This window comes from Sesamum indicum, linkage group LG11, assembly GCF_000512975.1.
Source record: "Sesamum indicum cultivar Zhongzhi No. 13 linkage group LG11, S_indicum_v1.0, whole genome shotgun sequence".
Lineage (NCBI taxonomy): Eukaryota > Viridiplantae > Streptophyta > Magnoliopsida > Lamiales > Pedaliaceae > Sesamum > Sesamum indicum.
In genome coordinates, this window is record NC_026155.1 from 11,397,653 (window position 1) to 11,423,568 (window position 25,916).

At 35.5% G+C, this 25,916-nt stretch overlaps 3 protein-coding genes across 7 annotated transcripts in view; all 3 read right to left on the minus strand.

Annotated features, from left to right (window-relative positions):
* LOC105174029 (probable UDP-N-acetylglucosamine--peptide N-acetylglucosaminyltransferase SPINDLY) lies at positions 182–11,895 on the minus strand. 2 transcript variants are annotated; one of them, XM_011095988.2, is made up of 20 exons: positions 11,676–11,895; positions 11,533–11,626; positions 9,528–9,729; positions 8,889–9,322; positions 7,925–8,086; positions 7,650–7,825; positions 7,473–7,548; positions 6,836–6,964; positions 6,445–6,564; positions 6,286–6,354; positions 6,120–6,201; positions 5,574–5,668; positions 4,313–4,377; positions 3,753–3,951; positions 3,398–3,592; positions 2,910–3,004; positions 2,686–2,821; positions 2,387–2,604; positions 1,791–1,918; positions 182–1,052 (listed from the first exon to the last, which is right to left on the minus strand). In XM_011095988.2, exons 4-20 carry the CDS (start codon positions 9,294–9,296, stop codon positions 631–633), a joined length of 2,775 nt encoding a protein of 924 aa, XP_011094290.1. In that variant the 5' UTR covers positions 9,297–9,322; positions 9,528–9,729; positions 11,533–11,626; positions 11,676–11,895; the 3' UTR covers positions 182–630. The 2 variants fall into 2 exon arrangements, with proteins under 2 accessions (XP_011094290.1, XP_011094289.1); XM_011095987.2 differs by lacking the exon at positions 9,528–9,729.
* LOC105174209 (NAC domain-containing protein 90-like) lies at positions 16,533–17,915 on the minus strand. Of its 2 annotated transcripts, none has more exons than XM_011096236.2 (3): positions 17,706–17,915; positions 17,373–17,633; positions 16,533–17,088 (listed from the first exon to the last, which is right to left on the minus strand). In XM_011096236.2, the coding sequence occupies exons 1-3, from the start codon at positions 17,857–17,859 to the stop codon at positions 16,793–16,795; spliced, it is 711 nt and encodes a 236-aa protein (XP_011094538.1). In that variant the 5' UTR covers positions 17,860–17,915; the 3' UTR covers positions 16,533–16,792. The 2 variants fall into 2 exon arrangements, with proteins under 2 accessions (XP_011094538.1, XP_020553649.1); XM_020697990.1 differs by having other exon boundaries at positions 16,820–17,088; positions 17,353–17,633.
* LOC105174030 (transcription initiation factor TFIID subunit 2) overlaps positions 20,115–25,916 on the minus strand; it is an 18,373-nt gene continuing 12,571 nt past the window's right edge. For all 3 annotated transcript variants that reach the window (XM_011095990.2, XM_011095991.2, XM_011095989.2), the window contains 6 exons: positions 24,982–25,071; positions 23,329–23,387; positions 23,160–23,250; positions 22,926–23,088; positions 22,565–22,748; positions 20,115–21,858 (listed from right to left, as the gene is read on the minus strand). In XM_011095990.2, coding sequence (XP_011094292.1) covers positions 20,307–21,858; positions 22,565–22,748; positions 22,926–23,088; positions 23,160–23,250; positions 23,329–23,387; positions 24,982–25,071 — 2,139 coding nt within the window. In that variant the 3' untranslated portion in view covers positions 20,115–20,306. The remainder of the gene's footprint in view (positions 21,859–22,564; positions 22,749–22,925; positions 23,089–23,159; positions 23,251–23,328; positions 23,388–24,981; positions 25,072–25,916) is intronic.

The window sequence follows — 25,916 nt, forward strand, 5'->3', positions numbered from 1 at the left end:
TATTAGTCAGTTTCTCAACTCTCACATTTTAATCGTCAACAAACTTCTAACACTAACTTTAAAGATACAATTCAGTCCTAGTAATACCATGCTTGTTCTTGCACTTACGGTATAACATACTAGAAGCATGCGAGTATTTAAGACGAAACCATACATAAACAACGGTAAGGCACAGAAAGCATACACAAATTGCCCTTCTATAAACTAAATTCCACAACAATAGCATCATTCCTTATATTGCAAAAACCCCATTATGACCCAAGGGGTAGAGATCATTCCTAATACAAGCCCATAGCACTACCCTTTCTTGCTTCTCCACTAGATTTTATCTTGATCAAATACATATTTCAATACTTCCTAGACTACTTCCAATATCCTGCTCCCAAAACAATTTCAGCCTTAGTGCTGCAAGAGTAGACAAATCTGCCAAGCCAAGTCATCCCAATCTACCATGTAAAGCCCCATCAAATATATGGTACAAAGGGCCTCAACCATGGATTACAGAAACTTGCTGCTGGCTAATACAACTACCTGATGCACTGGATCATTAATCATTCTCCAGGGACCTTAGTTTGATGAATCATCCGACCAACTAACACCAACCCAATTTGCCCGAGTTGCAGTTTTGACTCAACATGACCCATTCTCATCTCTATGTGAAGTACTCAATGAGGAAGACTGCCCCAGGTTAAATCCGTTAGCCTTAACTGGCGCAAGCAGACCATCTCTAGAAATATTTTTTGTGGGTTCACCTAACCTTACAGCAAGCCCCTCTGGAACTGCTTGTAGTGAATGAAGCTGCTGTTGCGGTTGCAGTTGTGCCATCTCCATGCGCCTCAAAGATGGAACGTCGTCCTTACAATACCGCCACCACATATTCCTGTATGCTGACTCCAAGTGTTGAGTGAATTCAGATCCATCACAAAGAGGAGACTTAATCATGAGATCCCTTAGTTTCATTCTCAAGTTTGAGAGGGCAGTAATATCAGAGGCCAACTGCAGAGCCATCTCTACATATTCATCTTCATTCTTGGCAACAAGGTTGCTTAACCCTGTAATGCAAATACATTGTTCATCAGACATTCCTGAATAATTTGGATGCAGGTCACAACTTATGCTGCATTATCATCAAATCATGTCATGCCCAAATGTACAGAAGGTGAAAGAAAATATAGGTTGTCTTCACTTTTATATTAACACCTGGATTTAGCATAAATAAGATTATTACACAAGAGCAACATAAATATGTCCAGCAGAGTCTCAAGTTTGAAAAGAAAGCAAGTGGTTCCTTTTAAGCCTTAAAAATGTCCCGAGAAAACCAGCTGCATAACTACCGAGGAGGGGCAAACACACAATAAGTAGATACATAATTTAGACTGTGATCAAACAACCAAAAATCAGACGATTAAGGATCCGCTGTCGAATTCTGTATCGCCTGTTGATAATTGAAGCATCCACTGTTGCAGCTTAAGAAGCCAGGACATGCTTGCAATCAAATTTTATTGGGAATAAAGAGATTGTGGTAGGCTCTTGGTATCTATGCATGTGATGTATTAGTAACATTGTTCACATCTCACTTTCACATTATCACTAAGTCTCATATTCAACAAATTCAAAGTTGAAGTCAGACATGCATGAATTCTTCTACTTTTGAGCAAATATCTATGTCCACGATACAAGGATCAACTGGCACACAATAATAAAGATATCAAGAAATTCCACCTATTTCGGAAATATTAAAGAGTGACCAGAATTTAGTAACTGTGCATGGAAAAGAAAGAAGTACGTACCAACTGTCTTGAGGAGACTTACACCAACATTATGGGCGTGCACAGAACCTCCCATAGTGACACATGGCACTCCCATGTACAGAGACTCACATGTGGTAGTTGTCCCCGCATAAGGAAAAGTATCCAAGCTAGGAACAGAAAGAGCTTTCATTAACCTCAAGAAGCATGTCATGCACAAGAACACTCTAGATTCTAGCAATAAAGAATCATTGGTCTGTCTCAAAGTAATTTACGTTTAGCTATTTGTTTCTGTGTTGGTCTTACAAGATAAACTCTCCTGCGGTAGATGTTATGCCATATCTAGGTCAAAGGAAAGCATGATTGCTACAAATGTTTTTATGATTACTAACATGAAGTGATAGCAGGCAAAGTTTAAAAAAGACCATTTGATCATGTCATAACAATGACAAGGACACAACTTCACAATTGAAGTTACATCTTAGGACTAGCCAAATTGATCACCAATGAAGTATTTGATACTTGGAACTGTCCGCATAAGCCTGTGGAATGTGGTTTATCAACTGTTTCACAAAGAAATTAAATGCTAAAGGACTAGTTCATCCCAGATCAAGTGAAAAAGGAGAAACTGACATTACCTGATGTCCATTAAGGAATATGCTTGCATATGATCATGGTTGAGAAGAATTAGAGGCAGAAGATCAACGCGCAGTGATTCCAATCCCAACTTCTCCAGTGTTGAAAGAAATTGCTGTCTTACGCTGTCACAGCAAAAAGGCTTACACTTCACAATAAGCCGAGAATTTGGAACGGCACATAGAATCCTTGCCCAGACTTGCAGAACTTTGGGTGTTATCTGATTAATTCAAATATTTAACAGTCAGAACAATAGAATCTGATGCTATGCGAAAGATCCTTATTTGACCATTCCAAATACCTTTGCAAGATTGTTGAAGCTACCGAAAGTAACAAAGCCATTAGATAAAGCAGGAGTTGGACACACTGGCCCTGCTTCAGGGGAAGGTGTGTAACACAGAAATGAATTGGGTAATCGAACTAATTCTTCAACATGCCTGCAATTAACCGAAAAAATGTATTATAGGTAGGAATCAGCTTTCATTGCGATGAAAGATGAAAATATTAAAGAACAAATTGACACACTTCTGTTTCGTATCAGGCGGGTCAGCCAATGCATCAGTTATCCTGTAATCAATGGTTGGCAAACCAGTTGTATTAGGGTAGCCAATCCACGTCACCTACAAAGCAAGACATTTCGCATCAGATGGTATCAGCACAAGAAATATGCCTTGTCCTCTCATCATGGGTCCAAAATTCAGCTTTACAACCAATCCAAATTCACTCGATGTTTTCTTCAGCTGTTGATTGTTAAGTGAGATTTTCTGCTAGCTATAAACAACACAAAGAAATATGAACTTGGTGTGGAAACGCTAGAAGTGAGGTAACCCAAAATAGTTTGCTGCATTGTAGAGTCCAAGTTGATATTTTTAAAAGGTCATGGACCTGCACTAATATTTCAAGGTATTGCTAATTTTGATAAATCGAACTATTATATTATATAAACACGAGTATAATTCTTCAAATGTGTGAATATTACCTCAATATAAAGTATCGAAGTTTTTCAGAAATACCTGAACAGGTGCAGGCCGGCAAGCCATCATTCCCAACTTGTTGTTTGCAGTATGACCAGTAAGTTCCACCAAGATATCAATTTTGTCTTCTCGGACCATGCTTGCCACCTTTTTCTCATCAATCCCGTAAATGTCCCTCCATGTTCCACCGTTCTTCAAGACTCTCTCTCTGAATCTATTAGTTTTTGCATCTGCCTGCCACATCAGAGATCATCAAGTTGTAAATATAATTGGAGGCTCTACACTTGCTCCTATCATTTAACCAAGAAACAATTGTTTGCTCGTAATGGAGAGGGGCAGCACATATAGTCAGCTAAGAATGGGCAGAATTCAAGATGTTACAGCGTAGTTCTACCTTCACAACTGCTGAATAGACAACCACCTTATAATTTGCGTAGTCATGATATATAAGCGGCGCTTCAATAAAATATGATACGGAATGAGTAAAATAATCAGGGGAGACATATCCAATAACAAGCGGCCTTTCTGGATCCTTAATGTTGTCCCAGGAAGTATACTGTGGAAATAACCGCATGAAGCGTCTACCCCAGTCTCTGCAAATAAGCATTTAAGTCAGGGCACCATAAAGATAAATATTGAAATCCAAGGTTCCATTTTCCACAACAGAAGAACTTTTACTTCGAAACTACTCTTAAACAAGTTCCAACCCATCATATCTGAAAGGATACACACGAAGTGTTATAAACAAGCATATGGACATCAAATGCTTGCTTACGTACATGTGACACGAAGATACTAGTGTTCCAAAAGATCTACACACATCTATATTTTGGTGCATGATATAAATCAGCAATGCCGCCACACTCAATAGATTTGGGAAATAGTCAAATACAGCACTTCAATTTCTAGCTCAAAGGGAGAACGAAATAGTGCGCATAAGGTTAAAAGATTGACCTGTGAGCCTCATACAATTTATCATCAGTACCCTCATTTATGTAGTTCATTGCGAGCAATCGATTCTGCAACACAAAAAAGAGAAATTGGATAAGAAATTTTTTTTCATGAGCCTAAATCCATTCAATCACATAGAAATAGGGCAGAATATAAAATATTATTGCCAAAGAAATCAGTACTCAGAAACCGATTTAGAAGGCACAGCCACCCACAAAAGGAGGGACACCAAGAAACTACACCAACCACCAAAAACGTAAGGAACTCACCCCCGAAAATTAACCTTAAAAAGTCAAATACTAAAATCCTTGGCATGTCTACCAAACCCCCCAAGATAAAACAACTGCCATGTCTTCAATGGCAGTAACCTTCTGTCTCTCATTAGACTTCTGTAAAAGTACAATGTTTTCTCCCATGGAACCTCAACCTTTGTCGGGGGACACTTTCACAAGGCTGTCATCGTCCTTTTTCTCACCAGTGCGGACCCCCCCCCTCCCAAACAAAGAAAAAAAAGGAAAAAGAAAAGAAAGAAATGAACCCTCCTTTTCTTGAGTAGGGGATGGAGGAGTCCGGGATGTGTAAGATTCAAGAAGCTCACAGCAATTCAGAACACCAGAACCATGTGTTGATAAAAATACGCCCGAGTACTGACATTCATAATGTTTTAGAAGCATTGAATGTTAGAGTGACGTAAGACTTTGTTTGGCTACAAATTCACAACTAATCAACAATGCAGGTGACACCCCTGAATGAGATAGGAGCATATGGCCCGGCTCTGAATGAGAAGGGGAACTCGTTTGGAATGTTGAAAGGATCTCTTTGGTAGAGTCCTTTCAAATTTGCATGTGCATCAAATGGGGAAGGAAAAAATTCTCTTTTAACTATGAATATATCTAAAAAATTCAAAAAGAGAAACGATGCAACCGATGTTGGACATTGTCATCTATAAAGTGCAAAAAAAACAAAAAACCGAAGAAACATATATGAAATAAACAGTTTGTAGACAGAATCATTCAAGATGAATGTTTATGCTCAGCAATTAACCAGAAAAGTGATTGAATTTTTAAAATGAACATGAACACAGTGTGCCAAACTTGTCGATGCGTTTTATTGCTGAGGTAGAGATTTAACATGAACAGAATGGTATAATATATGGCATATCTTTCAGTAAAGGTTTACAGGCTGTAAATTCTCAAGAAGAGGCTGATCCAATGTTCACAAAGATTCTCCGAGCACAACATTCATAAGTTAAAAAATGTGATACCTGGCCTGCATTGCGAGAGTCAGGATCTATTTTAAGGCACTGCTCATATGCTTCAACTGCAAGAGATATGTTCCCAGCATCTCTGTAGAGGACCCCTACACATCCAAAAGAAATAGTCATGTATTACTTGATAATGATATGATCTCTATTTAAAATACTTCCAAAAAGTAGCAATAGGATATTTCATACTCGAAGTGACTGAAGTTAGAAAAGACATCTTTAATTATGAGCACATATGCGGGTCCCTTTCCTGCAAATTATTTATGTATCACACCCTTACTTTCCAGTTTCCACTTCTCAGCAACCTCCCTCCACCCTCACCCCTGAAATACGCATGCATGTGCTCATCCGAACCACACAATGTTGGTTGGTTTAGCCGACATTCTATTTGACTATCATAGGTTCTCAATTATCAAGTATTAAGTATAGGTTTGTTAATTGCTAAAAATAAGCTACATATGTGAAAAGCACAGTTAAGAAACCTATAAATAAAATCACAGAGCTTTTGCATTTATTTGATAGAGGATGGAAGACAAATTGAAGGACCTAAATTATTATATGCTTCGGCATAAGTCGGATTTGCAACAATAGCTTTCTCAATCATGCTAGCAGCAGCATCCATTTTACCCTGTAAACAGAACTGAAGCTATGAATTTTTCATCCCAGAACCAAGCAACTCAAAAATAAACACGAAATACAAGAGACACAAAACCTGGACTGTGTAAACAACTCCAAGATTGTTTAATGACTGGGAAAAGTTAGGTTTGATTGATAAAGCCATCTGCAGATACATACGATATTATAAGGTGAAAAATGAAACATGTGATGTGTCATGTGTACATCAACAAAGATTTGCAAGCTTTAAACTTGCCTGGTAACACTCTACTGCTTTATCAAGGTTGTCACGATCCTTGTATATCACCCCTAAATTGTTACATGCCTCTGCACAATGGGGATTGAAGTGGAATGCAAGTTCATAAAAGACAATTGCCTGCATAAGTAAGATGGCAGAAAATTATAATCAGGTATGGAAAAGGATGTTTGAAACAAAAAAGTCCTCCAAGCGAGGCCTTAATAGAAGCTGACCTGCGATTGCCAGTCTGCAGGGGAAAGCACTAGCACAAGTACAATATTATTGAATAAAATATTATAATCATATGACACAAGAAAAAAAATACAAAGTAAATATGATACATCCTCATGGTAGTGCACTGATTTTGCAATAGAAGCACCAGAAGTTGATGATTTTTATTTCCAATTACCATGTCAAACTTCAGCATTTCTCCATAAGCAACACCAAGATTGTACATGGCATCAGCGTAGTGCCAATTATAATAGAGAGCTTTCTTGTAATATGCAACGCCCTGGTTAATATCACCCTCCAATTTAACCTGGACGGAGAAGTTCTGAGTCAACAATCAAAATACACAACCATATGGGATTCCTTGGGAATTTTCTACAATATATATGAGTGATAAATGCAAGAACAGTGAGGTGTTAAAATGCAGAATACATCCAAGATACAGCTCATAATTTTCTGCAGAAGTCCACAATAGAATTCTGTAACGTGACGAAATAAATTAGTTGCCCTCAAAGGCCAAAAACATTTACCATATTTCCGACTTCATATGCAGTTCATCACAAATATGGCAGATTCAAGAAGAGTTGTACGGACGCACTTGCTTATTTGAACAATTACGAAATGTATCATCATGTTTTTACCAGGGTTGAAAGAAAATGGAATAAACACAATGACTAGGGACAAAAATGCGGTAAGACAATTTTCTAATGATCATAACCATCATTTTTCCTGATCAAAAAGAAATATTTGACAATCCAAAAATTATCTGCTGGAGTTATCTAAAGGCACAATTTAATTAGGAAAAATAGAAACCAAACCTTTGTGCCTAAATCTGTTAAGGCAATGGCCATGTTATTTTTTGCAATCTCAAAGTTTGGTGAGACAGTTAAACACCTGTTATAAGAATAAGAAACAAATTCACACAGTATCAGATGGATGAAAGTCAAACAAACCAGGAAATTCTAAGAAAAGGCGACAAATGATTAACTTATCACCTTTCATAACAGGCAATAGCTGACTCCAAATCCCCACGATTTTTGTAGATAACACCCATGTTGCAATATGCTTCTGCATACATGGGCCTCTCTATTGCAGCTTTTTCATAGCAATTAAGGGCTGTGTCATATTGCATCATTTCCGAATAGACAACGCCAAGGTTATAATAAGCCGGCTGCAGACAGAAAACTCATATATCAATTTTCAAATGCTTTAATAATAAAATCCCATTAACCTGGAAAGACGATTATGGAAGAGGGAAATGTGGAATTACAGCATAGTGAGGGTCAATTTTGATAGCTTCATAGTACTTCTGAATTCCCTCCTGAGTATTACCAGCAAGCTTTAAGCTAGTTCCAAGATCCGTTAAAACAATTGCCAGGCATTCTGCTGCAAGCTTGTAAGATGGGTCAGCCTTTAGAGCTTTCTGATACATCTGCACCAAAGCAACTTCCATAATATGAAAGGCAGAAAGCCGCGAAAGGAAAAACAAAATCCAGTTACTTTAGAACTCCAAGAAAACTCTAAATGGTAAGATAATGGCTTGAAGATTGCCAAAGCAACAATCCAACAACCAGATAAAATTCCAACTATTCCATCAATATTGAACAGCTATCCCATTTATTTTCCAACTAAAACAGGAATTTATAACCAGACTGAAAAGCTGACATGTGGTGTTTTTACTGCCAACATGGGATGTAAATTCATATTTTTGAGCAAAACAAACACTACAGTGTTTAAGTTCATAGAGTTTTTATAGTCAAATTTTCTGTCTGCATTAGGTAGGAGAGGTGTAAAAAACAGTGTCTAATCTTCAAAATACATTGTCAAAGTAAAGCATATGAGGAGAAATGGACGGAGCTGATGAAAGTATAACTTAGGCCCAACATATATAGCCTTGGTAGAAGCCATGAACCAGATGAACATGATTTTTGCAGGCCAGAACATATCTGGGAGAAGGTATGGAAAATAAAAACAAAAACTCAAAGTCTGAAGAAGTGGAACCACTAAACCATTTTCAGACTTTTTAATTTGCTGAAGTACAAGTCCTATAGAGCTTATCATAAATTATTAGGATATAACAGATCAAATTTCATCATAACCCACAAAAAGTGAAGGTTTCTGAAGGATCTCATTCATGTAGTCAAACCGATATCGCTTCTTAGAATCAGGAAAACTGATTCAGCAAGTTTTAAAAAAAAGCTATAACAACATCTATGCTGAATGAAGAAGCATACCTCAGCTGCCTCCACCAGTCGACCCTCATCTTTATATAAGATACCGCAATGTGTGAGAGCACATGCATTTTGTGGTTCCAACCTAACGGCTTCAGCAAAACTTTCATACGCAAGCCTCCCCAAGTTCTGCATCTGCAGGCAAATCCCTTTGCCAATATAAGCTTCAACATTTTCAGCATCCTTCTCCAACACAGTCTCGTAGACGGCAAGTGCATCCACAAACTTATTCCTAGAGCGGAGTATGTTGGCATATGACAGAGCATCTTTACCCTCAAGACTCTTCTTCATAGGGCTAACGCCCATAGGACTTCTGCTCCCCGAAGAAGGCTGTCCTTCTTTTAGCAAAACATGACCATTTTGTAAGTCCCTTACCTTTTCAGTGTCAACATCCTTTTTTGTCAAATCCATCTAACTTGGTACACAATCTCAGATTCCTGAAACAAGACAATCAATGGTAAGAAATGCAAAAGTATGGCACTTTTCCATGACAAACAAAGTCAACTTGATTGAAAACAACAATCATTCCTTAAACATTAAAGAAAAATAATAGGCCTCATTAGTTTGAACAAGGTAGCAGAACAGGTCCCATTTAAAAAAATTAACACTAAAACTGCATTGAGTTTGAACAGTTCTCCTTACCCAAACTAGCAGTGAACCAGTCTAGGTTTCCCTTTCTCTTCCCAAAAATATAATGGACCAGCTACAGCATATTAGGAGAAGGGGAAGTGTGGGAAAAGGAAAGAATTAAGCTCGATTAATAAAGGACAATAACATTTCCTTGTGTAAACCGAAAATTCCATTGAAACCGCTCCATAAGCAAATGCAGCATATTAAATTTGATCTGCGCACAAAAAGGGTTGAGCAAAAATAGAATCACTATGAGAGGGCATCATGGGCATCAAACAGCTAATGAAGAAGAATTGTTAAAGTGTGATTGCAACCCATCTAAACAAGGTTTGTTCTTGGATGAAAATAAAGTGATATAGACTTGGAAAGGTTCAATCAAATAATGGCCCAGTTAAATACATGATGTTCAACCAAGCCACCTTCTTCTCTTTTTTCCTGGTAAACCAACATAGAAGTGAGTATAATGTCTGACCTTCAGAGCATAACAAAGTTTAATAATAAACATTATATCATATTCTTAATTTTAGCAACATGTCCAACCTAGTACATCACTTCATCAAGACATGTTTCACAATTTATCGTGATATTCTTTGAATCTGATCAGGTATAATGGAAAGTTTACGAGACATCCACTTACAGAAGACTAGACATTTTAAGCAATCTATCTGCAAGTCAAGATTTACTTTTCTGTCTAGATTAAATGCAGTACCTAGGCAACACCAGCACCAAGGCTAAGATTTTCAGTTTCAATTTTGTTACTTCCTCTTTCTTTATGTTTTCATTTTCAGAGCTACTCTGTGATTTTTGTTTGTTGTCTTGCCTTCAGATTATCCGCACCACCCTCTTCAAGCCAATATAGAGGACCTTACTCTTCCTGCCCCGTCTATCGCCTCATTTGATCAAATATAAACAAATTGGTACACAATAATTCAGGAGCGCCAAATTATATGAGCATAATATACACCCCAAAATCATCAAAGGTAATATTCTTCAGGGAGATCAGGCAGGCTGGTGTGCTTGAAGTCATATCGGCACTACTAAGGCCCATAGTTTTGATGCTGATTACTTAAGAAAATATCGTATAAAATCGACCAAGATACAGTCTCAAAAACTTTTGGTTAGTGTTTTCCTGTCTTGTCCATATAATATTTGCACGGCATAATAATCTCTGATCCAGGTATTCCCTTTCCTTCGGCCGGCAGTGCTGGAAGAAAGAAAATCTTTCCCAGGACAAATATCAGATATCTAACCCGCAATTGAACAAGTTGATTCCAAAACCACAATTCCACATCACCAACCTACCAAGAGCAACACCAGCTCTTCCCACCAGCACTTGACTTGATCAATTCACAGTGTCATAAACAACACTAATAAATTCCACCATAGCTGCATTCCACTGACACACTACCACCCAACTGGATAAAACAATATCCCTTTTCTACAAGTTAAGACATCCTCTAAAACCAAAAGTCATAAGAGGGTCACCAATGACAGAATGTGAACTCTCAATAGCCCCCAGCCCCCCTCTCATTGCCTGCTAGCCAACTGATGCTGACCGTGACAGCAGCAGATACCATAGTAATAAGACCTATCCTCAAACTAGATTCCGGTAGCCAATACTATACACCAGGTGCAATGATCATATAACGAAAGTATAACACCTTAGATTATTAGTTGGAAACCTTAACACCATGATTAAATACTAAACCACATTTTTTTAACCAATAATCGGCATCAAATAAGTCTTCGAACCAATTTCTCGCCACTGAGCAGAACAGTAAAAGAAACCCTAAACAGAATTACATTTATCAACTTTCAATAAATTGAATGCAGCCCCACACTTGAAGAACTCCCCAACCCTTTGCTCTTTAGAAATAATTGCAATTTGCTCTAACTCATCCAAAAAACAACACTAACAACAACATACTTAACCAAATTAATCGACAAAAAATCGGCCCAAAAAAAAAAAAAAGCATTGTTCAGAACTACGGCAAGGAACAACTTAGTGGGAGCTTACTATCAATTGATTCGGCAGCCCTCCAAGTATGAATTGATTCCGAAGCTCTCCAACTATGAATTGATCCCGAAGCTTTTTCGCTACACCTCCGAAGCTCTCCAACTATGAATTGATCCCGAAGCTTTTTCGCTATATCTCCGAACACCAAAACATGGCGGCGGGCCTCTTGCTGGGTGTGGGGCTCGGTGTTGCGCTTGATGTCTCCCAACTACGGAGCCCCTGCTGTTCGTCTGTTTGCTTGCTACAATCACACCATATACTATCATAGGTTTCAATTGTTGCCCATCACTTTTACTGTAATTGCGTAATTGCCACTGACTTCTCGGGGAAGGGGAAGAAGAGCATAAAGTATTTATACCGATCTCTCTCTTTTGCTTAATTGCTTTTTTCCTCCCTTTTATATTTCTCAATTAATTAATTAATTAATTAATTCCTAATTATGCCAAATGTGGTTCTTATTTCAATCACTATAAACTTTGAAATTTTCTAATACTATTCTGTTTTTCTTTTTACATATATTTAAATTTTACATTTAATTAAATATATTAATAATTTCAATGAAATAACATTCAATATTTATATTAAAATTTGAATTTATATGACAAAATGAAGAATTTTTCAGCATCTTCACATCAATGAGGTTCAAATTCATAATCATAATTAGATAGAATCCACTTTTTTATTTTAAAAAGCGTTTAGATGAGTTTATACGCTTGTCAAAATATCTGACAATATGCTTTAGAATTTATAAAATATTGAAAAGTATTTAAATATTTTCTTTAAAAATGACCGCGTTGGATCATAATGAAGCTCATAAACTTTTTTTAAAAAAAAATAGTAAATTCTTAACTTATTTTTAAATTTTTAGCAAACTCTTTCAATTTTAATCATATTAATAAGAGAACTGCAATCACTAATATCTTATGATATTCGTAATTTAATTTTATCCAAATAACTTAAGATATTATTTTTAAAACAAAAAATAACATTTTATAATATTTTAACCAAATAGTCTTAATCATGGTAACTTTATATTTGGAGTGTTATAATGTCATGGGTGACGACTGGGCCCAGCCCAATTCAAACGAGCACCCTGCAACCCTCCCTCCAAGAACTCAATCAATGCCCAACACGGTTCAGACGTCAGACTTGTGGCCATTACGTTGATACACAACTTTTATTTATTTATTGCATAATAATTATATTTTGTTATTTGAACTATATTTATTTTTATATTTTGTTATTTAATTTTTATTTGTGTTAATTTATTATTTTAATTTTATAAAATTTTACACTTTGCTATATATGATCATCTTTTTGTTGATTGCGTGTGAGAGAAATATCATATTACATAACCTTTAAGTATCACATTTGCAATGCATATGGTAAAAAAACTTGGTTGAAAGACAGTAATAAATGACAAAGTGCAAAATTTCGTAAAGTTAAGATGGTAAATTGACATTAAAAAAAAAGGTTTAAATATCAAAATTTAAAAATAATTATAGTTCGGATGACAAATATGATTAACCCTTATTTATTTATTTTGAGCACTTACTTTTATTCCAATAGTTTCCATTAATAAATCCTATGGCCTGTCCTAAATAGTCTAATGGTATTATCTTATTCATGTGAAAGATGGGTTGCAGATTCCAATTTCAAGAATGGACTTTGAAATCCACTTTAATCGTCATAAAAAAGAAAAAGGAAAAGCATAAAATGATTCGGAAATGACACTCCTTTCAAAATAGAGTTAAATACACTCCTCTCTTATGAGGTTTGACATAATTATACGTAATTTTTTTGTGATTTTAAAAAATTACATCTAGTAATAATGAATTTGCTTTCGTCTAACAACAGGCCTCTCTGATAGTTAAAATTTACTGAATTTATTGATATCACAAAAAAACTGAATGAAGATTCGATATTTACCCTCAATTGACCGACTATTGACTCACTGAATGTCAAACAAAATTATTCTAACTAAATATCCCTATAACGGTAAAGATAAACCTCCTCACATGCATTAATATGTGAAGATGTGTAAGTGTAATTTAATCATAAAAAGATTTATTTAATTTGCAATAAATCACTAATAAGTCAATTTAGGGTAAATATGAGCTTTTATTGGGTTTTTTTGATTAACATCATCAATTCCGTAAAATTTGACTCACAAAGGGACTTATTTGTTAAACAAAGCAAATTTCAGAGAAAACAGATATAAATTCTCAGACCATAAAGAGTTGTATATAATTTCACCATATTTGAGAGGAAGACATTGCAATTATCCCTTTAAAATATTAAGACTACAATGACTCAACATATATTGCAGTTTACATAATTAAGAAACAAAAGGGTTGATTCAATATGAAAGGTAGACCAAAAGGCATGACTAGTTTTCAAGAACATTGACAAACTTGATTATGAGTTTATGAAATGTCAACCACCATGAAAATTTGATGTTCTTGGGAAAAAAATGAGACAAATTGACAGACCAAATGGAGTGCAATAAACTTCCAACTCTGAATTGGACAGACAGAATGCAATTCTCATGAAATTTCACTTAGATGAGTTCAAATGGTTAGGTCAATTAGATGTTATCTTGGATCAATTTTATTAACTCTATTTTTAGCTCAAATTAAGAAAAAAAATTGACCCCATAACTTTTCTAATTCCATTTTGCGTGTTTCTTACTTTTTTGTTTTGTATTTTTTTCAAGAATAAAAGGTCAGGTCGATTTGAATATCGTTGCGGTTACACCAAATGAGGAAGCTTAATTGTTGCGAAAAATATGTATATATTATTTTAGATACGCAACGAATAAATAAATTATATTTGATTTATTTTTTAAAATATTATTTATCTTTTGGAAAGGGTTCATATATTATTAAATATGGTGGCAACCTCTTTAGGAGTAGGGATTAAATTCTATTTTTTTTAAAAAAATAATTGATAAAATATCAAAAAAAGACTTATGTTGGATGGAAATTATTATTAAAAAAGCTATAAAAATTTGATGTTGAACAAACACTATTATAAAAAAAATTAAATAAAAAATTTAGGAAATATGTAAAATTATATTTAAGGTTCAAAAGGGTATATTGAAAAATTCAATATAAAATTTGAATAAAACCCTAATGGAAGCTAATAAATTGTTGGGGAAATATTATTATAACGGGGTCAATAATAAAAAATTTTCAAATAACAAATAGGGTATTTAATTATAATAATATCAAACTTTAATAGAGCTCAACGTATTACTTGGTTGTATGGAGTCGACCACCATAAAAATACACCTACATAAAATAATGAATTTTACGTCCGATATAAAAATTTGAAATTGTGTATAATTGTTATTTATTTATTTATTTTATTTATTTATTTATTTTTTGTGAGAAGGAGAAATGTCGAAGAAAAAGGTTAATAGTATGTGGTGGAAGTCTATACCGAGTCAAGCAGGAAAGTCTATAGGCCAACACCTCTACGAAGATGACCAAATTAAGTTGCTAGGAATTCGGTGACTTGTAGCATGGGAGAATCTACGTGGAATTAATAATCATGAATTACTATTTATGGCTTGAGAATTTATGAATTTTTTTTATAGTGAATGGATTATAATTATATTATGAATTTAAATTATTAATAATTAATATATATATATATCACTTATTAATATCATATATAAATATGTAATTAATAATTATTACTACAGTAAGATCAATTAAAATGAAGCATGACCAAAATCTTTTAATTTAAACTCATAGTTGGCCGAAGTTTAAAATATTATATTTTCGCTCAAGTGGGTGTGTTTTCGACTTTCGAATGTTTATTGTTACGAGTTTAAAATTCTCCTTGCAGTTTTAATTTCAAATTTGTTGTTGCCTCCTGACTTATTACGGAATTTGCGTAAAGAATTATTACTAATATTATATTTTCTGTCGGAAAAAAAAAAAAGAAAAGAAAATTATTTCATAAAAAGTAAAAAAGAGTTCTTAAAATAATTATACACAGGCAAGTACTGTATAAGTACTTGAAGTCCATGAATACTGATTTCCTGATGAAAACTTGGCTGGAAAGGCTGGAACCCACCCCGCGTCAACGCCTCATTTGACGAAAGAAAGAAAACGTTCGTGTCAGAAAGTCGCGAGAACCTTAAATTACTTAGTCCAACTGAGATTTTTTGTTTGATTGGTACAATGTGGGTTGGGATTTGGGGACACGAGGTCTGAATTCAGAATTCTTTGCTTGATTAAAGTGATGTCAACTTAATTAATTGATTGATGATAATTAAAATTACGTTCATATATATATATATATATGTATATAGTGAAACATACATGTTGCATTTCACTGCAATGAGAATAAAAGAATTGAAATTTTAATTAAAATATTCAATCTAATAATGAAAATATTAGAAGGGAACTCCATAAATTAGAAAGGGTTCGTTGAGTTGGAAATTTTGTACCAATTATTGGCATAAAATATTAGTTTTGATTTTCAGTGAATCGATTACAATTTATATGAAATCTGAACATGTGGTCGTTTATAATTGGATATCAAGTTCGTCAATTAAGAGCTTAATTACAATTAAATACTATAATAAATTAACATGAGGACTGATTAAGATATATTTAATATTAATATTCATAATAAGGTTAGAAATTAATACTCCATGTAATGACAGGTGTAGGAGTTTAATGATGGAGGAATACTAATTGTGGTAAAAAGTAAAGCATTGAGAGTCTTTTTATCTAGAAGGAACGTGCCATGCACCCATTCACAATGTTAATGTTTGTAATGATCTTCAACTTTAGTTCATTGCAATTCACATTACAAGGACAAGAAATGTAGGGGTGGTTTCATTTATGTTGTTTTTTGTTTTTTAATACATTAATTCAACTAATACATCAATATAACTAAAATCAATAATTCATATAAAATGAGATAAATATTCACACATTCGATGGTATACAAATACATATTTTGAATTTGTTTATGGGACAAAAAAAATGTAGAGATGGCAAATTTTAGCCACTTATATTTTCGAATATATGAAAATATTAAAATTATTGAACAAAATTATCGAAATGAATTCGTGTATCATATACTTGTGTCATACATTCTCATGGACATACGTACATACAACTATGAACTACCTCGTTAGCAGCTTTCCTTATTAACTCCAAAAATCAGTTAAATTAACCTCCAAAATGGTTGGAAGTTAATCACATGATCAGCATCAGGTCCTTATTGTTTCACATAATCAATCAAACCAGCTGAGCTGCTCCCAGTCCAAGAAGAGCTCACTGCCCATATCCTGGTAGTTTCCGCTCGTCATCTCCGCAGGCTGCGACGGATTTATAACGGTGATTGGGTCGCCGGAGGATGAACTATCCAACGACCAGTCAGTTATCGTCGGTAGTACTATGTGTTGATCAATGTTGGATGTTGAGTCTGCCGCCGCCTCATGACGGTCATCATGCTGGTGGTCCGCCTGTCGAAAGCTCTCAAGCATTTTGATGTTTTGTAGATTCTGCATAGGGTTATTTGTTCCCTTATCTGTAAATCAGAAAGGGGGAGAAGTAAGTGTTTTTTTTTTAAATATATTTTTATAGATTAATTTATGAAATTAATTCAAAGGAGAAGAAGAGTTTAGGGTTTTAGGGCATGGAAAAATTTGAATTAATATACTTGTTTTGTAATTGACGTACGACTCAAAATACATTCAAGTATAATATATATAATTTAGTTCAGTCAAATTGAATTTGGGTAAAAATTGCAAGTGTAAAATCATTACAGAAGTGGTATGCAAATGAAGCAGACCTGTGGATGAATTTGATTACCAGTTTGAATAGCTTTATACTCATTCATCTTCCACACGGTCCTCCTGCCGTTGGGAGCTCGTCCCACGTAGAAAACCATAGTTCTTTTCCTACCAATCACGCGATTCTCACTGGAATACACGTTGGTCGGAGATCCAGTGGCTTTCCAGTACCCCCGATCGGTCAACCGGTTCGGCCTGCCGCCACGGGCCTCTCTCTCCTGCCGGGGAATGAAGAAGAACCACTGCTCCGCGTCCGCCGGGCTATACTCTCCGCCTAGTTCTGCAATTCCAGCAATGATCAGAAACATAAATTCTTAAGGGGAAAAAGAGAGAGAGAGAGGGAGATTTGTACGTGGGAGATCGGAGGGATTGTAGTGGTAGATATCGAGAAGTGGAATGATTCTGTCAATTTCGGGTCTTGAGGCGTTGAGCTTGTTATGGAGGTAGAAAGAAACCAGTTCTTCCTCAGTGGGGTAGAACCGGAAACCCGTTGGTAGATCATCCATATCAATGATTGATTCTGTTCTGCAACCTGCTCTCTCTCTCTCGCTCTCTCTCTCTCTCTCTCTCGCTCTCTCTCTCCATCACATATATATATATATACATATATGGAAAAATTCAGAAACCCCTATAATAATTGGAATGTTCAAAAAGCCTCCTATGAAAATTAAAGTATCAAATACCCTCTGTGATATAAAATAAAATTTTAAAAAATCCCTTCGTACAAAATTTGTGCCACACGCGCTTTGACTGCGATTTTTCTATGAAAATATATTTTTTTTTGACATTTTTACCCTTCTCTCACAGTTAATATATAATTAAATATTATATATTTTATTAATAATAAAATATTATTTCATATAATAATTATTTAATTATTTATATAATAAAATATTATTTAAATTAAATTATAAAAAAAATTTGCAGCGGCGGCTGCGGCTGAAGAGGAGGGCCGCGCCGACCCTCCTCACCCCTGGGCGACGGCCGTCGCCCCTAACTTCGAAGGCGACGCAACAAGGGCGACCACGTGGCCCAGATGTGGGCGATCGGCACTCAGAAGGATGGTGGAGGGAGGGAAGGGAAGGGGGGAGGGGGTTGCAGGCGATAATTAATTTTTATTTTTTTAAAATTATAATTATATATTATAAATATATTTTAATAATATTAAATTCTACTTATTATAAATTAAAATAATTATATATTAATAAGTTTAGTTTAACTAGTTGACTAGAAGAGGTATTTTAGTCATTGTGTTTAAAAAAATAGGCTCAAATTGATCAGGAGCAGTGACATGAGGATGATTTTTTATATTAAAAATTTCATAAGGGAATTGTTGATATTTTTATATATCACAGGGGGTCAAAATGGATTTAACCCTTTTTATATATATATAACTAGTCTGGTCTTGTTACCCATTTTGTATGTAACCGGGGAAGCATTAATCAATGCAAATTGTGGGGGAGAAATTTGAAGTAAACTGCGGGAGAGAAATTAAGTGAAGAGAGAGGATGATATGGACTTGGAGGTAGGAGAGGAGAGAGCGATGGGAGTCTTTGGAAATTTCCATCTCTGCTCCCACTCCCATTTGTATTCCCACACTTGGAATTAGTCAATTCTGTGTCTCTAATTTGTACTACCCTACGCTTCCCCAATCAAAGAAAATTCTTATTTTACCAACTAAATTAATTATAAAATAAATATGATATATTTATCATGTATTTAATTATTTTTTAAAATTATATATCAATTACATAATAAATATATTATATTTATTATATAATTAAATTATTTACTACCAAATGCGATCTCAAGTAAAATTTTTCATTAAAGTTTCCTCCAGCCCTGAGTCATCTATGTATTCATCATCGAAATGATTGACTACTGCAACTCTTTTTGTTAATTGGCAGGGTGATCAGAATTATTAGGGAAGTGTGACAAATATGTGGATTTTATTTTAATTCATACGAGACATCATTCCAATGGACGGATGCAACGACCAATTTGAAAAAAGAATTTCAAATTATCTGAAATATAGAATCATTCAAATAATTACAGTGAATTTATTATTATGAATCTGAATTCCTTAAGTCCAAGTATATTAATCAAAACATAATAGAGGAGGTCATAATTACTATGAAGTTGTAAATAAACTTTTACGTTTATTCTTTTTTTAATTGTGAAAAAATAAATGTAGCAAAAGAATCCCTTAAATTCTTTGAACATTATAAATAACAAGAGGGTAAAATGCTTTTAACCCTTAAATTAGTTATAAAATGCAACAATAATTTGTCTTTTGTGATAGAAAAGTAGAGTATGAGAGCAGCAAAACGTGGAAAAGGATAGACCTCATTTGTACATGCCTAGCTTCTAACTGAGTCTCCCTATCCATATCCGTACTATTTTATTAAGATCGAGAGCATTACAATTCGACATCAGAACTATCACAGTTATCCGTACTATTTATGAAGACCGAGGGCTTTATGATTCCGAGTCAGAACTATTACAAAAACAATCATGCTCCTTTTATGCTATTTAAGAGAAGATTTTGACATCGAATAAACTCAAAATTTTCCGAAACAAGTTCAAAAGAATTATTGTTAGGGAGACTCCAAATACAGAATGTACTCAATTTTTTTTTTGTTTCATAACACATGCAAATGAGGCTTCGTTTTAACTTCAAATGTCACTTTTATAATACTGACATTTTAATAATTTTCAGATATTCACAGTTTGCGGTGATGTACGAGCTTATCAAGTCATGTAAAATGAACGAATAGGGTTTCAACAATAACCCCAACACAGCTTTTATCGAACTCGCAATAAATACAGTGCCAAACAAAATGGCATCTTAACTAACCACAGCTACAAGAAAAATGTCTCAATCAATAGAGCATCAAGCCATTAATACCAAATACAATGTATTACAAACAAAAATCTGCAGCTTGTATGGTGGTTATTTTTTACCAAGCGTTCGATTCTTAAACTTGATCTTGATTTTATGTGACGTAGCACTTTGGGGTACATTTACACTGCCATCAGTTCTGTTCACAACTACATTGGCCTCCACTGGTTCAGCTGGTTTCGGTTGCACACTGCCAACGTTAATTCCGGAAGTACTATGTAACTTGTGCAATTCCTTTGAAGAAGACGTTGCTCCTTCCCCACGAACCATATCTTGTCTAGTTCCGGATACTTGTTTACTCCCGGACTCGACTACAGTTGGCTTGGCATCCAAATTATTGGCAGCTCCTATTCTCCTCTCCTGACTTGGCAATTCCAGTGACGGTGGCACAGTATTTGGTTTATCGGCAAGGAGTTTTGCCATTTCTTTCTCTTTTCGCTTCTTTTCCTTCTTTTGCCGCTTTAATTCCTTGTGCTCTGGATCATCGTGGTGGCCATTCTTCTTTCGCTTCCTGTCCTTGTCTTTTTTCTTTTCCTTCTCTTTACCATAAAATTGCGGATCGGTGGGCCCTGAACTGCCTTCCACGTCATGCCTCCTGATGCCACGAGATGCTAAATACTGTTCACTGGATTGTGGTTCATTATTGATTTTCATGGTGCTGGTTGGTAAGCGGTCAGCAGGTGGCAGTGGTAAGGAAATTTTACTTGAATCTGCAGTACATTGTAATTCCTTCACAAGCTCTTCACCGTCGAGTGTGGGTTTAGCACTGCCTATACTGGCAGTTACTCTAGAACCAACATCTTGGCATGAATTGGCATCTTCAAAGTTCTGATTACCAGTGCTGATAGTCTCAGCAAAAGTTCTATGGGGAGCATCCACAGAAACTGAACTGCTAGCCCCACGATCGACATCATTATGCCCATCTTGGGCATTCAAGATTCGGGGATTATCACGATCACCAGCCCGACTAGATGCTTTATCAGGATCTTCTGCCCGACTAGATGCAGCTGACTGTTTGACCCTTATTTTTAGCTTTGGCTTCTTTAGTTCACGACTGTTGGAAACAGTATCAGGTTCATTGGGAGCTTCGCCAGTGACCAAACTATCATGTATAAGGTCAATCACTGGTCGCTTTTCTTGACGAATGTCAGACATAGTGTCCGCTTTTCTGGAGTACTCGGCATCTATGGAAGTGTCACCCGGAAAATTAGTTACCTGCTCAATTGGCTCATGAACTTCAGCAGGCATCTGCACTTTAGGTATCGTTGTCGGATCATCTCCAGGGGGATGTGACACTAGGTTCCTTTGTTCAGGGCCATCATCAGGAGCATCTGCTCCCTGTTGAGCAGCCGATATCAGTAAGGCATCGGGTGCAGGCATTGTTACTGCCTTGGTCGATTCATGATTTTGAAGAAAACCATCCCCTTCCATATAACCTTCTGGAGCCAATAGATTATGTGGAAAGTCGGGTGCACAAGAAGAAGGCTCCGGAGTCTTGGATTGCTTGATAAGAGCAGCAAAAATGTTTTTAAGTTCACTGCAAGTCTTTGTGTGTCCCATTCTCAGAGTCTCATCTCTTGGAACTCCATAAAGTGTTGGAGCCCTAAATATATGAGACTGTATCAGTAAAAAATTTAAAGCCTGACAACTAACTAGTAATCCAATGCCAAGAACTCCTATATATTCTATTCTATCCAGAGAAACCTTAGAACAAAAATATCAAAGCAGACTTGACATCTAACATTTTTACATGGGGCTGAGATTTAAAATGTCAACTACATCCATTTCTATCACTAAATAAAAGCCAAATACTCACCCATCAGAAAATGCTAAGAGATGGAACAGCTTAATTGCTTATAGTTCACTTAAATTTAGATTTACTTAACATTATATCTATGGAGTTTTTAGAGTGTGTCCTAGGAATGAAACAATAGCGTGTATTTAACATTGGGAATTTCCTGGAAACTATCAGGTATTCTCAGATTCCTTGCAAAAGAGAATATTCTTTTAAGAATCCTTATAAAAGAGAAATATTCTTTTATATCATATCCTCCACTTGGATGTACATTAATGAGAAATATTCTTTTCTATCATATTCTTGAATCACCTACTTGATTAATGCACATCTATATAGCTGGCTTATTCACATCATTTCAAATCCTTAGCAAGTATGAAGCAAGACACACCCCACCCTATCAGCAGCTAACTAAAGAAAGTTATCTCAAGTGACAGCATTTTCCAGTGATACAGCGTATAGCAAACACAAACGTTTAAAAACATAGTTATAAAGGGAATGCAAGTATAAGAACCTTCCAGCAAGGACTTGCAAAATGCAGAAGATGTGGTGACGAAGAATAACATTGTTGAAAGCCAGAGGACTCTCAAGCAAGCGCAAGAGTGCGACAAGTGTGTCGCTCTTGACATCATTGTCACAATCAGATCGACTAGTCATCTGAGCTAGGCGCAAAGCACAGACACCTAACTTGCTTTGTCCTATAAAGAAGAATATTACTTGATTCAGGATGCATAGCATACAAAGCTGGATAAATTACCAAACTAACCAACAATGAGGCATGGGATTATCACAAGACAAGAACAACTCTTTTTGGACCAATAAATGGAAATGCAAGCAGTGAGTGGTGGGGGGAAGAGCGAAGTATATGGAAAAACCTCGTAGAGAGCTCTCTTCACTAAGGTATCTTATGAACATTGTCAGTGCTGCATCAGTTCCTTTACACTGAAATTCAAGTTCGAGAAGGGCTCTGCTAGCAGCAACTCGAATTTGCCACATCTTTGACATCCGATATGGTTCAATAAGCTCAATAACGCTATCCTGGATATTGCATCACATACCATGTGAGAAACGACAAGTTAAGCAGACATCAGGAAGCAGGAAATGCTTACAAGAGGTATGAACTCTGATAGTTTCAGAGCCATTTGAGTCAGTGATTGGATACAGCTGATCGTCAAAATCCCATTATGGCTTGGCATCAACCTATTATTCACAATTTGAAAAATAAACAGTTTCACATAATCTGATGTGTTTATGCAACCAACAACAAACAAGTGGTACCTGTCGAATTGCAAAAGACGATCGAGTCGCTTTAGAAGGGAGGGTAAGTAGATAATACTCTGTCACAGGATCAACAAACAGCAGAAAGTTAAGTTACAAAAACCAAATAATTTCCCATTTATATGAATTAATCCAAGCAACAGGATTGCCTAAAGACACAAAAGAAACAAGTTAAAGTAACCATAACAAACCAGAACGAAAGAATGGAAAAAACATAAACAATTATGTCCAACCACAACATATCTAATAGTCAACTTGTTTCTTCTACCATCCAGTAAATCACGGATTCATATCATAAAACTTGAAACTTATTAACTATCTGTACTAGTCCTGATCAAACCCATACATTATTCATATATCGAGCATGGTTGGAACATAATCATTTTGAACTCTTTGCATACACAATATATCCTGTTTTTCATATTCTGTGCACTCTGTTTTAATCTACAATAATTAAATTAACTTTTCAAGCTGAAAGACTAGAAGAACAGCTTCTCAGGCAGATAGCATCACAGAAACGGCACAATGTTTTATAAAACTAAACATTTGCATGTGAAAAAACAAAGAATACAGAAAATAGAAATGTCACAAAATGCTTTCTTTACAACCTCCATACCAAATGGGAAACATTGAAATTCATCACTTCCAGTAAGTTGAAAAACGATAGCTTGCAGAATTGTTCAGCAAAGTGAAGATATAACACAACTTGAACATTTAAGAAACACATATAATGTAAGTTCCAATGAATTAGATACAGTGTTGAAAGAGATGCAATTGAGTAAGTAGACAAAATGAATCAGTTTTACAGTGGTTTCTACAGAGCCAAACACGAAAATGGAACAAGGCTCATCTTCAAAACCAAACTTAAGTCTTTATTAGTTACTTAAATTGTACTTAAGCTGAAAACTGTCTTCAAGGCTTCATGATAAGAGTTCAAGACAAATTGCTCAAATGGAATGCCTGTGATGCAAGATAATGTTATCCATCCGGAAAAGAAACCTGCTGCATCAGGTTACCTCATGATTAGATAATATTACCCACTATGAACATCATCCAAGAAAAACCCACTTCATCAGTCTTACGTCAGATGAGGTACTGGGTTCCACAGGAATGGGGATCAGTTTACAATAGTAAATGGTAGGAGCTTTCTAACGTCACAAACATCATCCATGACATAAGCTGCTGGACCAGTTATATCAGCATTAACAAGATTCCACATGAGAGAGGACCACTTGAAAGATAGTAAATGGTACAGCCAGCCTAAGTGCAACGGGAATAGTCCCGGAAACTGAAAATGTTAGAACGGTCTTAGAGTTGGACAGGTTTAAATGCCTTCAATTTTCATAATAACCTCGAACCATTTGACTGAAACAATATCATAGGAAACTCAACCTCAATAAAAATTCGTAGAGGTAGATATATATAACTTGTTATTCTCCAAAACCGGCAAAACTTCCCTCTAATGTGCCAAATAATTATAACTGGGAAAATGGTAAATGTTTAAAAGTACATGTTTTGATATAGAAAGTGAGAACACTAAGAACATCTGTGAAAAGGATAACTAGATTCATCTTCTTTTAGCGGAGAAAAAGAACAGGGAGCCAGCAGTACCATCAATAATAAGCAGTGAGAAAGTGAACCAGGATGTATTACCTGCTGTCCAAATTCAAGTTCACCCACAGACTGGACCAATGCAGCTAGCCAGAAAACATCTGAATATGTGTTGCCATTGTTATCATTGTACTACAGACGGATCAAAAAGCAGAACCCAAAACAAAATTCAGTACAAGAGTCTAACTGAATTCTTCATAAATACAGCAATTTAGAAACCAGAAAATAATCAATAAAATCAGTCCCAGTACAGTGGAAAATTTTCCATATAATTTGTCTAAGCAATCTGAAACAGTACAAGGCCTTGTACAGTCACTAGTCTTTCAAATACGAGCTATTTAAGACATCCTTATAATTGTGTACAAGCAACCAATATGTAAGACCTAACTGAGACCCAAGAGAGATCAACCTACAATCTACTACATCAAATTCAATTGCTAATACAAGAAGAACAATAATTCAGGAAATTAGGTTTTATACTTGATTTAGAGGTCAATACGGAACCATTTAATTTGTATTGCAACAAGCACCTTCTTCCATCCCGCATGAAAATATAATGCGACTAACACAAGGATGCACAGGCATGACAAACTTAGGAGATAAGGCCAACCTGGCGTGACACTTAAACTTAGGAGATAAGGCCAACCTAAATTATGAGTTTCGCACCATATGGTGTCTCACCCACTGATTGTTCTACATGGGCCGCCTACATCTTTTAGAAATGATAGTACAAAAGCAGCATAACAAGGAAAAAAATTCATATATCACCAGTGGACCATGACTAACATCTATGGTTACGGCTATAGTTGGACTTACCTAACCACTCAAAGGTCCATTGACAGAACCATCTTAATTGTCTATATCATGTACTATACTTAATGTCAAATTGGTTTTTATTGCGTTCATTGGAGTGATTGGAGGCAAATGATCCAGGGATACTTATGATGTCATGGCAAGAGTTCTAGTCAAATAAATGA

Excerpts from the sequence above, each read along its gene's own strand:
- LOC105174029 (XM_011095987.2), bottom strand. The coding sequence starts at position 9,296 with ATGGATTTGACAAAAAAGGATGTTGACACTGAAAAGGTAAGGGACTTA. Across the intron at positions 6,965-7,472 it reads TAACAGATTTAGGCACAAAG|GTTAAATTGGAGGGTGATAT; the intron begins GTTTGGTTTCTA and ends TTCTCCGTCCAG. Across the intron at positions 6,355-6,444 it reads AAGCAGTAGAGTGTTACCAG|ATGGCTTTATCAATCAAACC; the intron begins GCAAGTTTAAAG and ends ATGTATCTGCAG.
- LOC105174209 (XM_011096236.2), bottom strand. The coding sequence starts at position 17,859 with ATGGATGATCTACCAACGGGTTTCCGGTTCTACCCCACTGAGGAAGAA. Across the intron at positions 17,634-17,705 it reads CAATCCCTCCGATCTCCCAC|AACTAGGCGGAGAGTATAGC; the intron begins GTACAAATCTCC and ends CTGGAATTGCAG. Across the intron at positions 17,089-17,372 it reads GTATAAAGCTATTCAAACTG|ATAAGGGAACAAATAACCCT; the intron begins GTAATCAAATTC and ends TCTGATTTACAG.